At 41.7% G+C, this 17,374-nt stretch overlaps 1 protein-coding gene and 1 long non-coding RNA gene across 3 annotated transcripts in view; one reads left to right on the top strand and one right to left on the bottom strand.

Moving 5' to 3' along the window:
* Positions 1-4,273, bottom strand: part of LOC145355860 (uncharacterized) — a 36,123-nt gene extending 31,850 nt beyond the window's left edge. The window contains exons 1-2 of the long non-coding RNA XR_013889051.1: positions 4,167-4,273; positions 650-683 (exon numbers count right to left, since the gene is read on the bottom strand). This is a non-coding gene — a long non-coding RNA (uncharacterized LOC145355860). The remainder of the gene's footprint in view (positions 1-649; positions 684-4,166) is intronic.
* Positions 1-5,593, top strand: part of anapc5 (anaphase promoting complex subunit 5) — a 44,903-nt gene extending 39,310 nt beyond the window's left edge. For both annotated transcript variants that reach the window (XM_080208291.1, XM_080208290.1), the window contains 2 exons: positions 1,925-2,087; positions 3,130-5,593. In XM_080208291.1, the coding sequence (XP_080064417.1) occupies positions 1,925-2,087; positions 3,130-3,335 (369 nt within the window). In that variant the 3' untranslated portion in view covers positions 3,336-5,593. The remainder of the gene's footprint in view (positions 1-1,924; positions 2,088-3,129) is intronic.
* Positions 5,594-17,374: the final 11,781 nt, after the last annotated feature.

Raw genomic sequence — 17,374 nt, 5'->3', positions numbered from 1 at the left:
AGTTTCTCACTATCAACCCTGTCCATACTCCTCAGGATCTTGAATATCTCCATCAAGTTTCCTCTCAGCTGCCTTTTCTCCAAGACAAACAGTCCCAATTTCTCATCTTGGTTAAAATTCTTTAACCTTGGGATCATTATTGTGAATCCCCTCTGTACTTTCTCCATTGTCTCCACATCATTTCTCAACTATGGCACCCAGAACCGGATTCAGTAGTCCAGATGAGACCTAACCAGTTCTTATCCAAGTTTAACATGATCTCCTTACTTTTGAACTCAGTGCCCCTATTAATAAAGCCTAAGATGCTACCTGCTTTACTAACTACATTTTCAATATACCCCGCCATCGTCAATGACTTACATACATAAACATCGAGGTCCCTATGTTCCTGCACCTCCTTTGGAGTTGTTTATTTTAGATGGCCTCTCCACATTAGTTCTGTCAAAATGATTTGTGTCTCACTTCTCTGCATTGAATTTCATGTGCTACATGAATGCCCAATGCACCAACATTTCTATATCCTTTTGAAGTTCAAGACTATTGTCCTCATAGTTAACAATGTTTCCAATCTTCATGTCATCTGCAAATTTTGAAATCACAGTCTAGGTCATTAAAATATATTGAGAAGAGCAAGGATTCCAACACTGACCTCTGGGGAACTCCACTACAAATCCTCCTCCGATCTGAAAAACAACCATTCATCATCACTACTCAGTTTCATGTCATTCAGTCAATTTCCTATCCAAATGCTCACTTTCCCTTTTATTCCACGAGCTAGAATTTTGCACACAAGCCTGTTGTATGGTACTGTATCGAATGCCTTTTGGTAATCCACATACGTATACATCAACAGTGTTGCCCTTATCAACCTTCTTTGATACCTTCTCAAAAAACTCCAAGTTAGTAATATTAATATAATTATAATATAATTTTTTTATTTAAAATTGCTGACTGAACAGCTCCATCAGAATTGTTGTAATGATGTTTGTAGTAAAATAAATAATTTGATGTTTAATGTGCTTTTAAATTATATTCTCTTTTACAGAAGCAGACTATTGATACCCTTAACATTCTTGTTTTCATTGCTTTGATGGTTTTTGCTTTTTTCCCTCTCATGATTTCTCTTTCAAGACTATATTTCTAAATGGGAGTATCTGAAAGCAACATTTCACATGATCCAAGCAACCAATATGGCAGCAATTTCTGATCAACCTCCTGTCCTTGTTGGACTAGAACAATATATTAATTAATATTCCTATGATGCTGTACAGAGAGTCATGGGCAAGTGTATACAGGAGCCGAATGCAAGGTTCAAAAGGGAAAAAATAGGAGAAATTCATTTTAATATTCCCTTTCCCATTCGGAACACAGAGCAGAAACAGCATCATCTTTTGGTTGCAGTATAAGAAGATAAAGGGCAGGTTAGAACCAGTGAATACACATGAGGAAAATCAGGATAGAAAGTATGTTTCGCCCATAGATAAGAAATAGGGAATAGAAAGCATAGGAAGCACATTTCTATAGGGATTGGAAACTGAAAATCTGTCGCTTGCTTTCGATAGATGGCAGGAAAACCACCTTGGGATTCAGATCTACATATTTTCCAAAGCTGATGCTGGAATGATTATGTTGAAAGAGACCCATGACAGAAAATAAATGTAAAATAAATTACATATAAGCTTGAGGGAAAAGAAACAAATGCTAAAATATTAACCTTACTTAAATCTTTAGAAAAGAATGAAGTCAGAGATTAAACATAGCTACTGTTTCACCTAGCATTATGAGGACTGAAAAGTAAAGTTATATGTTGCGACAGAGGAAGCAAGTGCTGCCAGCAGGAAGTATATGCCAGAAGTGATAACAGTTTTAGCTGTAACATCTTTTTTCACTTCAAAATCTCAACCAAATTGTATCTTTCTATTAGCTGCTACTTGGAATTCCAGAACAAGCTTTGAATGTGCTGCATATGGCTATCGAACCCATTCTAGCTAATGGAACAGTCTTGGACCGAGGGCGTGCTATGCTGTTGTTGGCAAAATGTCAAGTTGCTTCTGCAGCCTCTTGCCCTACTCAAGAAAAATCTGAGGGTAAATACTTGAAATATTTTGATCCGTATTGTATACTTTGCAAGGATTGCAGTAACACTTATAAGGATTTTCAAAGTAAGGGTTTTCTTGGCTCTTACTAAGGATCCATTGGGCCCAATATATATTCTTATTAAGATCTGCTATATGAGAACATTTCAAGATGTTCCTCAGGCTATCAGTTTAAAAATGGAAAATTTCTCAAGTATTTGATAAATAGCCAGGTCATTTTAAAATTAGTTGCAACGGCATATTTTAAATCATACAATATCTTAATAGAACACAGCTTAAAATATGTTTTACCACATTTCCTTGTGTACTGCAAGTCAAATGTGTTTCTAGTAAACATTGTATTAAGCTACAACATTGGCCTTCTCTAAATTTCTAAAGTTTCAAAACCTCTGGTATTTCAGTCATGACCATACTGATAGACTTCAAGAAGACATTGGCTGGTGAAAGGGGCAGACGTGTGGCATATGAAGTTTCGCAGAAGTAATACATTTGGGTGGAAAAACAAGGAGAGATAAAACAAAGGGCACAGTTTGAAGAGTTATAGAAACAGAGACCTAGGTATAATCATGCACAAATTAATGAAGGTGGCAGGGCAGTTTGAGAATGTGATTTTAAAAAAGCATACCATGTCTTGGGAGGGAGATAATACAAAAACAAGAAAGCTATGATAAACCTTTATGAAATACTGAAATTTTCAATTCAGTGCATGTACAGACTGAGTTTCACTAAGATTCTTAAATTCCTTGTTTGAATTTGAACAAAAGCTCGACAGTTAGCCATTCCCTGACGCATTCTCAATAGCAATGCTTCTATCAATCAGAGCCTGTTTGCCAACCAATCAGCACTGTCTTCTCATGCAGTATAAATTGTTGTTTCCTTTATGACTGGTATTCTTGTGAACTGTCCTGATGAGTGCAAAACAAAAAGCTTCAACAGCCTGTCTTTTTTTTTCAGCAATAGTATATTGATGAGGACCATAGCTTTCCAATAATTTTGCTTGTCACACTTTCTAAAACCTAACTTTTTTTTTAAGCTTTTGCATCAGCAATTGAAAATCTGAATGAAGCCAAGATATATTTTGAAAAAGCAGACTGCGGTGAGCGGATCAGAGAAGTCCTTTATTTACAGGCAAGGCTGTTCAACACTCTTGGCAAGACAAAAGAAAGAAATAAATGTGCCATGATGTTCCGCCAGCTACACCAGGAGCTGCCAACCTATGGAGTACCTCTTCTTTCATAGCATCTGATGCATTTTAATGCAACAACTTAATGTAAAGGAACCCTTTTACAGTAAACCTTAATATTAAGCATCGTATAGCCGAAGATCAAATATTCTTGATTTGACTTTGAAACCAGAAAATATAAAATTAAGTATTAAAATTAAGTAATTGAGTATTGACGCCACCATGTTAGCTAATAAGTTGCATTGTCAGGAGGGAGTGAATGCTGGGCAGAACTTGTGAAAGGATACGCAACAAATAGAGTATATTTATTCAGCTAACAGTAGAATCCTGACAAACTACAGCACACAAAACCTATGACCAAAAATACTGCTGCCTCTTGATAAAAGCCACTCCAATAAAATGCAGTGAGTGCAGGATAGTGTATATAATACAAATTGATTATTTCTCTAGCAAAATTATTTAAGCAGTCTGGTCTTCTGGTGTGATTGATAAGGAATTACCCCAATCAGCTCCATCCTAGCTAGCACTCCTCACTATATTAACCATATGAATTTTAAATTGTTACTAGATTGCTATTTAATGTGTGTAAAGATGATAACCTAACCTTGAGAGGAAAGAAAAGTAGTTACCAGTCTGATGTGAAACTGTGTATATAGTTGTACAAAAATTGTGGTCCTGATAAGATTTTTGGTACCAGGATTAACATGTAAACTTTTCTAAAATATAATTAAGGGATTCCATTTGTTCATAAATGAAGATTGGTTGTTTTACAATTAAATCTCCAGTTTATGGTGATTTTTTTTAAGGCACATCCCACAACTTCACCAATGGTTTAAGACTGATAAATAAACGGAGAGATTTTTAATTAAGAGTAGAAATATTCCAACCTTTTAAAATTCATTCAGAGGATGTAGTGTCCTGGCAAAGCTGGCACTTAATGCCAATCCGTAATTGCCTTGAAAGGATGGTGGTGAGCTGTCTTTTTGCTTGCAACTTGAGTGGCGTGCTAGCACATCTTAGAGGACAGTGGCAGATTTCTTTCCCTGAAAGACAGCAGCAAACCAATTGGGTTTTTGCAACAATGGAGTAGCGTCATGGTCATCATTACTAATACTAGTTTTATATTCTATATTTATTTAATTACTTGAATTTAAGTTCCCCAGCTGTTGTGTTGGGATCTGAATTTGTCCAGCTCATTAATCCAGACCTCTGGTTTATTAGTCTAGTAACAAAACCAATGTGCTACTGTACCACTGCCATGCCTATTTCCAATTTTTCAAAATATATTCGCTGCTTTAGAATTCACAATAAATGAACTCCATCATAAGGATATATTGGAACATGATTAATAATAGATTGTAAAATTATGCATTAAACTCGACACATTAGGTGTTCCATTGAAAACTCATAGTATGTAAAAAAAAAGCACTGAGGAGTATTTTCAATGTTATAGCAGTCATGCTGCATTACACAAAGCTGCTATTATAATACAAGAGAGAAAAATGTGAGTTCTGATTAAACACCTATTGCAGCCTTTTATTTTGTGCTGTACAAACTTTAGAAAGTGCATTAATCTGAAGGAGAAAGGCAGAGAGACTGAATTTTCATATGAACATCAATTTTTATTTCCAAAATGCTACTGGTTTTTAAGCCAATTTTTTAATTCACCTATGTTGTGTTTTCAGACAAGTTAATAATTGCTTACATGTGCAAGAAAGGGAGAGTTTGTTACTTGATGTTATTTTTCAAAAATAATCAGTTGAATTTTGAGATCAATTTTGAAATGAACTCTGGTTCTGAGAAGATTAACGCTACTAAGTTTATACCTGTGAAATTAAAATTCCAGTTTCTAACATTAATGGGAAGGGTGTGGGACAAGAGATAAACACACAAATAAAAAAAACAGTCAGGAAGATTATCTCATTTTAGTTTGATTTCTTATTCCTAGTGATGGTTTTGAATTCTTCTTGTATTCAATCTTGACTTTCATTACCCTTTTCTTCTTTCTTCTTTATATTCTTACAATTTGAAAGCAATAAATATTTGCAATCATATAGTGCTTTTCATCACCTCAAAACATCCAAACATTTTATAGCCAATGAAGTACTTCTGAGCTGTAGTCATTGTGTAATGTGGGACATGTTGTAAGGTTAGTAAAAAGCACCAGCTTTTTATGTCCTATTTATGGCATATTCTTCTGATAAACTGACCCAAGAAAATTATTTTAAAAATATTCAGTGGCAACAATGATACTAAATGTGATACAAGTTTGCAAAATAGAAAATTGTGAATAAAAGTACAATTCAAGATTTTATTTGCATCAGTCTTCATTCAGTTCAGTGGAAGTGTAAAGATGTTGGTTGGACTCCTGATATATTACGGAGTCACATTATATTATTGTGACATTATTTGTAGAAATGAATAATTAGGTATGTACATGCAAAATTTGTACTTTGAATGTTTAAAGAGATGTAAGTTTTTAAAGCAATTTGGGAGTTTGCAGGAGATGAAAGAGAATGGAGGAGATATATTAGAACATTTTGTACACCTGAGTTTGAATGCATCAACACAAATGAGTCAAAACTCTCCTTTTTCTCTCTCCCTCTATCTCTCCCAGTGTCACAAATAAAATGATTTGGCTACTCCGCTTAGTTTTTAATTGACTTAGGTCTGTAGAAGATGGCATGAATTTGACTACCTTCCTGATGAACCGTGAGAAGTGCTGATAAATTGAAAAAAATTATTATAGTATTTTAGGGAACTGCTGTTCTAAAGTCTAAGACAAAATAGGAAATATTCTATAATGCATCTAAAAGATATAACACCAAAAAGAACCTAAATTTCTGCAAGTGCAGAATATTCATTCATCCCTTCTATAGCAGTTTAAAAAATAACATTAATTGTCCAAGTTAATTAGTCATGCAACGATCTTTGGTGGTAAGAGTGAATAGAACCTATTTTACCAATCAATCTTTCCTATCTTACTGACCATTGGTTAACAAGATGCTTCATGTTTTGGGAACTCTTTCCATAGTCACACATTGAGCTATTCCTCATCTCACCACCTGCACCCTGGCTTTATTCTGTAGCAGGTGATTGCAGTGTCCATTTGAAATTCTGTTGCGGTTTACAATAACCTATACTTCATCTGGCATGGTGAAGCTGAGTAATTAATCCATTTTTGTCATGATTCTTGACCTGAATGATTTCTCGCGACCTCTGCCATTTGCCTTTAGATGAGTGTTATGAAGTTTTAAGAGTTTTGGTCAAGCAGTTCCTGAATTTATGATAATGTTTGAGGAGCTTCTTGAGGTCTTCATTAGACCTTTTTGTTTTGTGAAGGTGGTGGCAAGATACGTATTAGGATAGGAAGCATGCCTATTGAAGTTGGTTTCAGTATGCCTGTGCTAATAGTTGTCATAGTTCAGATGCACAACAACTAGACTTATGTTCTTTTTCCCTATTTTTGGGTGGCATGGTGGCACAGTGGTTAGCAGTAGTGACCCAGGTTTACTTCCGCCTCAGATCACTGCCTGTTTGGAGTTTGCACATTCTCCCCATATCTGTGTAGATTCCTCTGGGTGCTCCAGTTTTCTCCCACAGTCCAAAGATATGCAGGTTAGGTTGATTAGCCATGATAAATTGATCTTGTGTCGGGGGTATTGGCAGGGTAATAAGTGGGGTTACGGAAATAGGGCCTGGGAGGATTGTGGTTGGTGCAGACTCGATTGGCCGAATGGCTTCTTTCTGCACTGTATGGATTATATGATTCTATGAACATGCATAGTTTCTGCCTACACTGGTTAGCTATATTCAGCTACTGAGAAAATGATGACACAAACTGGCTGCAGGGTATAAGCATTTACACCCTTGCTGGTGCCAGCTTATTTGGGAATTGAATTGTCCTAGTCTTTGTCTTGCTGACCACTTTAGCATGTGAAACTACAATTCAGGACTAATCCATGAAGTGTTCATGCTTGATCCTCTCAATGTTCCTGACTTTGCTGAATAGAACCCTTTTTTCAGATTTCTCCTCTTTCTTCCTTTAACTTCTTGGAATTCTCATTCCTTGGTTTCTGGGATTTTGTTATTTACCTACTCAAACTTGCTTTCTGTCCCTCTGTATTGACTTGCCTATACTGGCAGTTTCCATAGAATGCTGCTAGGTTACCTGGTTCCAGACTGAAACTGCTTTTCAATATCAGCCTCTGGTTGCTAAGCTGCAATTGCTTTTTTCATTGTAAAACGTTCATTACAATGCAAAGAGAAACTAAACCTATAGATTTGCAGGTACCTATGTTTAATATGAAGCTAAACGAAGTTTTAACCTTTTGTGACACACCAATGCAGAAACATAAAATATAAACTTATACTTTAAAACTATTTCAATTTCCTAACAAAAATTAGATTGAAAAACGCACAAAATGCTAAGTCTGAGGATTGGGAGTGTTTTAGAAACCAGCAAGAGGCCATCAAAAGGGAAAACATTAGAACCCTAAAGTGTACAAGCTGGGAATATAAAAACAGATTAGAATCATAGAATGATGCCAAAACACTAAATGTATTCAAGAGGCGGTTAGATATAGCACTTGGGGCGAATGGGATCAAAGGTTATAGGGAGAAAGTAGGATTAGTCTATTGAGTTGGACAATCAGCCATGATCGTAATGAATGGCAAGCAGGCTCAAAGGGCCAAATGGCCTCCACCTGCTCTCCTCCTCTTCTATGTTTCTACATAATCCCTACAGTGCAGAATTCAACCCATCAAGCCTACACCAACAACTGCAGTTCTGGTTGCCACATTAACGGAAGGATGTGATTGCACTGGAGGGGGTGCAGAGGAGATTCACCAGGATACTGCCTGGGTTAAAACATTTAAGTTATGAAGAGAGGTTAGAAAGGCGTGGATTGTTTTCATTGGAGCAGAGAAGACTGAGGGTGACCTGATTGAGGTGTATAAGATTATGAGGGACATGGACAGAGTGGATAAGGAGCAGCTGTTCCCCTTAGTTGCAGGGTCAGTCACAAGGGTACACGGCTTCAAGGTGAGGGCAGTAGGTTTGGAGGGAATGTGGTGACAGTCTAGAATGCACCAGCTGGGAGGGTGGTAGTGCCAGGTTGCCTCACATCCTTTAAAAAGAATCTGAATTTTACGACATACTATGGCCCAAGTGCTGGCAGATGGGATTATGCGGGAGTTCAGGTGTTTCTAATGTGTTGTATGAATTCGATGGGCCAAAGGGCCTCTTCTGCACCGTATGGTTCTATCTTTGCAGTGTGGGAGGAAACCAGAGCACCTCGCAGATACGGGGAGAACCCAAGGCTGGAATTGAACCCAGTCCCTGGCGCTCTGTGGCAGTAGTGCCAAAGTAGGAACTTTTACAAATATATAAAAAAAGTAGCTAAATTAAGTGCCTGTCCCTTAGAAGCAGAAACAGGAAAAATGATCATGGAAAATTAAGAAATGACAGGGACATTGAACACACATTTTGTCTGTTTTCACAATAAAAAACACAACTTACATTCCAGAAATAGAGGGTAATCTGTAAGGACTAACGTGTAGAAATTGAGGTGATTAATATCACGATAAGTAGTATTGGATAAACTTAAGGGGTAAAATTGAATAAATCCCTAGGACTAGATGGCCTATGTCCTAGGGTTCTAAAAGACATAGATGCAAACATAATTGATGCACTGGCTGAGATTTTCAAAAATTCCCTAGATTCTGGATCAATTTGCTAATTGCAGTTTGACAAATATAACGCTACTATTCAATAAAAGAAGGAGAGAAAAATCAGGAACTACAGGCCAGTTAGCCTGAAGTCAGACATTGGGAAATTGCTGGAATCTATTATTAAGGATACCTTAATGCACATAGAAAATCATAATATGATCAAAGTCAGCATGATTTTACGAAAAGGAAATTCTGTTTGACAAATGTATTAGAGTTTTTTGGAGGTGTAACCAGTAGGGTGGATAATAGGGAGTCGATAGATAATGCAGAGCCAGTAGATGGATTTCTGAACGAAAATCAATAAAATGGCACACAAAAGGTTAATACACAAGGTAAGGGGCTCAGGAGTTGGAGGTGATACGTTAGTATGGATAGAGGATTTGTTAATTTGGAGAGGAAGCAGAGAGTTGTGCTACAATCCTTTTGGGAATGGTTATCACGTAAAGATGAAATCCGAACAACCAGCAATTAACCAACCAGACTATGCCACAAGATTACACATTGTTAAATAAAAACTTTATTGTACATACAGTGAAATTAAAGCAACCATCACTAACATACCACTTTAGCTTATAAATACTTGTATTGTAAATTCAGTTTTACTTTGCTTTCTCCTGTGCCATTGTATTCTCCCAAGACTTCACTTATTTTACAAAATCCTTTTCCTAGCTCCAAGCCAAAGATATGCCAAATCCCTTTAGAATTCCTTTCAGTTCTTCCCTGTGTTCCAGCAATACTCTGAGACAAGATTCAGTGGTGCTCGTTCATTAGCTTTTTGACTGCAGGACTCTTCACCTTTTCTTTATAGAACTCATGACTAAAACAAAAGTTGATTTATTAGTTACAAGTTTACATTAACACTGCAATGAAGTTACTGTGAAATTTCCTTCGTTGCAATACTGCAACGCTTGTTCATGTCAATACACCTAACCAGCACGTCTTTCAGACTGTGGGAGGAAACTGGAGCATCCGGAGGAAACCCACACAGACACAGGGAGAACATGCAGATATAGACAATGACCCAAGCTGGGAATCGAGTACAGATCCCTGATGCTGAGAGGGAGCAGTGTTAATCACTGTTCCAGCATGCCACCCACTGTGGGTGTGTTAGCTCTTGATTTGATTTATTAATGTCACATGCATTAACATACAGTGGAAAGTATTATTTCTTGCGCTATACAGACAAAACATACCATTCCCCCCAAAGTTTGTCGACAGGGGCACAGAAAGATAGGCAGGAGGGGGAGACTGACTTAGAGGGACAGAAGGGGGCTGGCAAGGTGATAGTGGTAGGGGATGGGAGGGTCTGAGGTATTGATAGGAGGTTCTGTGGACAGAGGCGTGACTCCAGGATGGTGGTCTGCCTCCCTGGAGCAGGGGTAAAGGATGTAACGGAAAGGGTAGAGGGAATTTTGAAAGAGGAGGGGGCACAGGCTGAGGTCATAGTACACGTAGGGGAGGGGGACATAGGAAGGAGGAGTAGGGTAGAGGTCTGTAGGCAATTTAGGGAGTTGGGGTCCAAACTAAAGAGCAGGACCTCCAGGGTGGCACTCTCTGGGTTGCTGCCCAGTACCAGCAGGGCAAAGAATGACGAGATCATGCAGCTGAATGCATGGTTGAGGGATTGGTGTAGGGTAGAGGGCTTTACTTTTGTGGACCACTGGGAGGTGTTTAGGAGAGAAGGGCAACTGTACAGGAGGGGTGGGGAGAATTTGAACGGGAGGGGAACTAGTGTCTTAGCGGGGAGGTTAGCTGGGGTGTTCAGGAATGGTTTAAACTAATAAGGAGGGGGGTGGGGATGTGGCTGGGAGAAAGTCGGGTGAAAGGAAAATTATCAGGGAGAAGGAGGTTCCGAGGGACACTCGTGGGTTGAATTGTGTCTGTTTCAATGCTAGGAGTGTGGCAGGGAAAACGGATGAGCTTAGGGCCTTGATGTTTGTGAGGCAGTTAGATGTGGTGGCTGTAATGGAGAGGTGGTTACGGGAAGGGCAGGACTGGCAGCTGAATGTTCCTGGGTACAAGTGTTTTAGGTGTGACAGAGGAGGGTTGAAGAGAGGTGGAGGGGTGGCACTGTTAGTAAAGGAAAACATCACACTAGTGCAGAGGGAGGACAATATGGAAGAGACAGGGATTGAGTCACTGTGGGTGGAGTTGAGGAATAAAAAGGGAGAGATTACGTTGCTAGGGGTGTACTATAGGCCACCCAACAGCCCGAGGTCAGTGGAGGAAGGCATTTGCAGGGGCATTTTGGACAGGTGCAGGAAGAATAGAGTGGTTGTAGTGGGTGACTTTAATCTTCCTGGAGTGAATTGGAGGGGGCCTAGAGCTGGGGGTACGGAGGGAGAGGAGTTTGTGAAATGTGTTTTGGAAGGGTCTCTAGAGCAGTATGTAACTAGCCCGACTAGGGGAGGGGCTATACTGGATTTAGTGTTGGGTAATGAGCCGGGGCAGGTGGGTGAGGTAGAGGTAGGCGAACATGTGGCTAACAGTGACCACAAGTCCATCTACTTTAGGATAAAAATGGAAAGGGACGAGTGCCGGCCGAACGGGAGTGTGCTGAACTGGGGAAAGGCGAGCTATAGCAGGATTAGGAGGGAGCTGCAGGACACTGATTGGGAGGGACTGTTAGCTGGCAAGTCCACAGTTGGCAAGTGGGAGGCTTTTAAGGGCAAAATGAAATGGTTGCAGGGGAGGTATGTTCCGGTTAAGCGGAAGGATGGGAAAGGTAGGATTAGAGAGCCATGGATTACAGGGGGTATTGAAGACCTGGTCAGGAAGAAGAGGGAGGCGTATGTTAGGTCGAAACGACTGGGTACAGAGAGTGCGCTGGAGGAATATAGAGAGAGTAGGAGGGAGCTAAAAAGGGGAATTAGAAGGGCGAAGAGAGGGCATGCAATGGCTTTGGCTGGTAGGATTAAGGAAAATCCAAAGGCATTTTATTCCTATATTAGGAGCAAGAGAGTAGTTAGAGGGAAAATTGGTCCTCTTAGGGACAAAAGTGGGGAGTTATGTATTGAGTCGGAGGGAATGGGGGAGCTCCTGAATGAATACTTTGCGTCGGTATTCACGAAGGAGAGGGGTTCGGAATCGTGCGGTCTCTTGGAGGGAGCTGAGGATCAGTTGCAGGAAATATCTATTACGAGGGAGGAAGTGCTAGGGCTTTTAGGTGGCGTGAGGACGGATAAAGCTCCGGGGCCTGATGGTATTTATCCCAGGCTGCTTAGGGAGGTGAAAGATGAAATTGCTGGGCCTCTGGCGCAAATCTTTGTCTTTTCTTTGGACACAGGTGAGGTCCCAGAAGACTGGAGGGTAGCAAATGTGGTACTGCTGTTCAAAAAAGGTAGTAGGGATAACCCTGGAAATTATAGACTGGTGAGTTTGACATCGGTGGTAGAGAAATTAATGGAAAAAATACTTAGGGGTAGGATGTATGAGCATTTGGAGCGTTGCGATCTGATTAGGGATACGCAACATGGCTTTGTTAAAGGGAGGTCTTGCCTTACGAATCTTGTGGAATTCTTTGAGGAGGTGACAAAAACGGTTGACGATGGGAGAGCCGTTGATGTCATCTACATGGATTTCAGTAAGGCGTTTGACAAAGTCCCTCATGGTATGCTGGTAGAAAAGGTTAAGGCGCATGGGATACGAGGTCAGGTAGCTAGGTGGATTGAGAACTGGCTGGGTAATAGGAGACGGAGGGTAGTTGTAGAGGGGACCTTGTCAGGCTGGAGGCCAGTGACCAGTGGTGTGCTGCAGGGCTCAGTACTGGGACCTCTCCTCTTTGTAGTATACATAAATGACTTGGAAGAGAGCGTAGGTGGTGTGATCAGCAAGTTTGCTGATGACACCATGATGGCAGGGTTGGCGGGTACTGAAGTGGATTGTCAGGTGATACAACAGGATATAGATAGGTTGGTGCATTGGGCAGATAGGTGGCAGATGGAATTTAATCCTGACAAATGCGAGGTGATGCATTTTGGAAGGAATAATGCAGAGAGGAGCTATGTGATAAAAGGTAGGCAGATTAGGAGTATAGAAATACAGAGGGACCTGGGAGTGCAGGTTCACAAATCCATGAAGGTTGCGACACAAGTGGAGAAGATTGTTAGGAAGGCTTATGGAATGCTAGCCTTTATAGGAAGGGGTATAGAGTATAAAAGCTGCCGTCTTATGCTTCAGTTGTATAGAACGTTGGTTAGACCGCATTTGGAGTACTGCGTCCAGTTCTGGTCGCCTTACTACCGGAAGGACGTGGAGTCTCTGGAAAGGGTGCAGAGGAGGTTTACCAGGATGTTGCCTGGCATGGAGGGGCTGGGTTACGAGGAAAGGTTGGAGAAACTGGGACTATTCTCCTTGGAAAGACGGAGATTGAGGGGGGACATGATAGAGTCAATAAGATACTGAAGGGAACAGATAGAGTCAATAGTGAGAGACTGCTCCCTAGACTGGGTACAAATACGAGAGGGTATGATTTAAGGGTGAGGGGGGAGAGGTATAATTTGGATGTGAGAGGAAGGTTCTTTACACAGAGAGTTGTGGGGGTATGGAACGCGCTACCGAGTAGGGTGGTGGAGGCAGGAACGTTGGACTCGTTTAAGGTTCAGTTAGATAGACACATGAGTGAAACGAGGATGGAGGGTTATGGTAGGGGCTATTAAATAAGGTTAGAACCTCGGGAGACACCGGAAAAGCAGACTTGTAAGATTAACGTTTTTGTCTTTTATTCCGCAGGTGGAGGTCCACCTCGTTGTCAAACGAGGGGCATGCACATGGCGGGTCGTGCGTGGGCTGCTCTTGGAGGTTCAGGGAGCGGCCTAGTACTTCGTGTCGATGTGTGTGCTTGATCATGGACCGGTAGACGGGCGCCGCAACAGCTCGGTGACTAGCACTGCTAGCTGTGCAGATACGTGGATTTGGGCCTGTGTCTGTGGGAGTTTGCACATTCTCCCTGTGGTTGTGTGGGTTTCCTCCGGGCGCTCCGGTTTCCTCCCACACCCCAAAGATGTGCTCATAGGCTGATTGATTTTACCAAATTGACACTATTCTCCCCTGTATCTGGCAAGTTAGGGGTTCCATTCGTAGACACGCAGGGTAGAATAGGTGTAGGGTGATGCGGCGGTGCGGGCTCGTTGGGCCGAAGGGCCTGTTTTCCATGCTGGGTTGTTCTTTGTTCATAGAGAAGGAAATGAGAGATTGCAGAATGTAGTGTTACAGTCATAGCTAGGTGTAGAGAAAGATCAACTTCAAGGTAAGTCCAGTCAAAAGTCTGACAGGAACAGGGAAGAAGCTGTTCTTGAGTTGGCTGGTACATACCTCAGACTTTTGTATATTTTTCCTGACGGAAGAAGATGGAAGAGACAATGTCTGGGGTGTCCTTAATTATGCTGGCTGCTTTGCCGAGGCAGGAGGAAGCGTAGACAGAGTCAATGGATGGGAGGGTATTTAGCGTGATGGATTGGACTATATTTATGACCCTTTGTAGTTTCTTGTGGTCTTGGACAGAGCAGGAGCCATACCAAGCTGTGACACAACCAGAAAGAATGCTTTCTATCTGCATCTGTAAAGTTGGCGAGAGTTGTAACTGGCATGCCAAATTTCCTTAATCTTCTGAGAAAGCAGAGGCATTGGTAGATTTTCTTAACTATAGTATTGGCACGGAGGGACCAGGACAGGGTTGTTGGTGATCTGGATACCTACAAACTTGAAGCTCTTGACCCTTTCTACTTTGTCCCCATTGATGTAGACAGGGGTACGTTCTCCTTTACACTTCCCTATCTCTCCTTGTTCAGGTTGCCAGCAGATATCCAATTGTCCTCCAATAGCTTTTCAGGCTAACACTGTTGACTGCTTTCTACCATAAGGCTCCGTGAGGACACTGTAGATTTGTTTTCCACTAGCTGCACCACCCACATTCCATATGGTGAATGATCAAATTAACATTTTCTCTGCTTGAAATGCAGGCCTAACTGATTATCATCTCTTGTTGGTTTCCTTAATCTGGCGAGATGCAGTCTACACAAAGCAAAGCTACAACCTGAACTGTCCATTTTTGTCAGCGAACAAACAGATAATAAACAAAATAATCTTCTTTTCAAAGGTCCATCCTGAATCATTATCTCTACGGAAACAGCACGCTTTGGAATGGTTTGAACAGAAATGCAGACAAATTATTGTATCTTCAATGCAATTGATTCTGCAACCCATATGAATAATTTATATTTCTACTATAATTTAATGACCTTCTTTCCCAGAACTGCTAACTTTTAGCTTTTATGGTCACTGTACTCCTGAAGGCTGGGTAGTTTGCTGCGGACAATCATAGACACCCTAGCTGTTCCAAGAAGTCCAGAAATGGATACCCACTATTTAGGTTTTTTCACAATTAACTCTGATCTTGTAAGACAAGATGTGGAGATGCTGGCGTTAGCCAGTGGTAAATACTGTAAGAAGTCTCACAACACCAGGTTAAAGTCCAACAGGTTTATTTGGTAGCACAGCTTTCAGAGCGTTGCTCCTTCTTCAGGTGAGTGAAGAGTTGTGTTCGCAAACAGTGTATACAGAGACACAGACTCAATTTACAAGATAATGGTTGGAATACGAGTCTTCACAGGTACAGACAATGCAAATGGAGAGATGGTTAAGCACAAGTTAAAGAGGTGTGAATTGTCTGAAGTCAGGACAATTAGTGAAATTTTGCAAGCCCAGGTAAGTCATGGGGGTTACGGGTAGTGTGACGTGAACCCAAGATCCCAAGAGGCCATCCTCACGTGTGCGGAATTCAGCTATTAGTTTTTGCTCGGGGATTCTGCGTTGTGTGTCGTGAAGGCCATCTTGGAGACCACTTACCCAAAGATCAGAGGCTGAACGTCCTTGACTACTGGCGTGTTCCCCAACAGGAAGAGAACACTCCTGCAAGGTGGTTGTCGAGCAGTGTTCATTCATTCATTATCATAGTGTCTGCATGGTTATTGCAGAAGGTCAGGGGACATGGAGTTGGGGGTAGGGTGTTAGCGTGGATAGAGGATTGGTTGTCAAATAGGAGGCAGAGAGTGGGGGTCAATGGGTGCTATTCGGATTGGCGGTTGGTGACTAGTGGGGTGCCCCAGGGGTCGGTGCTGGGGCCTCAGCTATTTACCATTTATATAGATGATCTGGAGGAGGGAACCGAGTGCAGGGTGTCGAAATTTGCTGATGACACCAAGATTGGGGGAAAGGCAAATTGTGTGGAGGGTGTGGAGAGTCTGCAGAAGGATCTAGATAGGCTGGGCGAATGGGCCAGGAAATGGCAAATGGAATTTAATGTTGGCAAGTGTGAGGTGGTCCACTTTGGTAGGAAGAATGGTAGGAAGGACTATTACTTACGTGGCGAAAAACTGCAGCAGGCGACGGTGCAGAGGGACCTCGGGGTCCTTGTGCATGAGTCGCAAAATCCCAGCTTGCAGGTGCAGCAGGTGGTCAGGAAGGCGAATGGGATGCTGGCCTTCATAGCGAGGGGGATTGAATATAAAAGTAGGGAGGTCTTGCTGCAGCTGTATAGGGCATTGGTGAGGCCGCAGCTGGAGTACTGTGTGCAGTTTTGGGCGCCGCACCTGCGCAAGGATATTTTGGCCCTGGAGGGAGTGCAGAGGAGGTTTACTAGGCTGATACCGGAGTTGAGGGGATTGAGCTATGAGGAGAGGCTGAATAAACTAGGCTTGTACTCGTTAGAGTTTAGAAGAATGAGGGGAGATCTCATTGAGACGTATAAGATGATGAATGGGATGGATAGGATAGAGGTGGAGAGACTCTTCCCGCTCAAAAAAGACAATAGGACTAGGGGGCACAGCCTCAAGATAAAGGGGAGGCGGTTTAGAACGGAGTTGAGGAGGAACTTCTTCACTCAAAGGGTGGTGAATCTCTGGAATTCTCTGCCCGTTGAAGTGGTGGAGGCTGCCTCGCTAAATATTTTTAAGAAGCGGGTTGATGGGTTCTTGATAAGAGAGGGGATTAAGGGTTATGGGGAGAGGGCGGGAAAGTGGAACTGAGCCACAACAGATCAGCCATGATCTTATTGAATGGCGGGGCAGGCTCGAAGGGCTAGATGGCCTACTCCTGCTCCTATTTCTTATGTTCTTATGTCTCGCCAATGCATCATGTCTTGAGACATTCTTTCCTGCGGCATATCAGGTAGACAACGTTGGCTGACTTGCAAGAGTATGTACCATGCACCTGGTGAATGGTGTTCTCGTGTGAGATGATGGCATTTGTGTTGATGATCCAGCACGTCTTGCAGAGGTTGCTGTAACAGAGTTGTGTGGTGTTGTGGTCACTGTTCTCCTGAAGGCTGTGTAGTTTGCTGCGGACAATGGTCTGTTTGAGGTTG

This window comes from Carcharhinus amblyrhynchos, chromosome 20 (genome assembly GCF_965287045.1).
Source record: "Carcharhinus amblyrhynchos chromosome 20, sCarAmb.v2.hapA, whole genome shotgun sequence".
NCBI lineage: Eukaryota > Metazoa > Chordata > Chondrichthyes > Carcharhiniformes > Carcharhinidae > Carcharhinus > Carcharhinus amblyrhynchos.
Note: the sequence above shows the minus strand (reverse complement) of the source record. Positions and strands in the feature narration are given on the sequence as shown.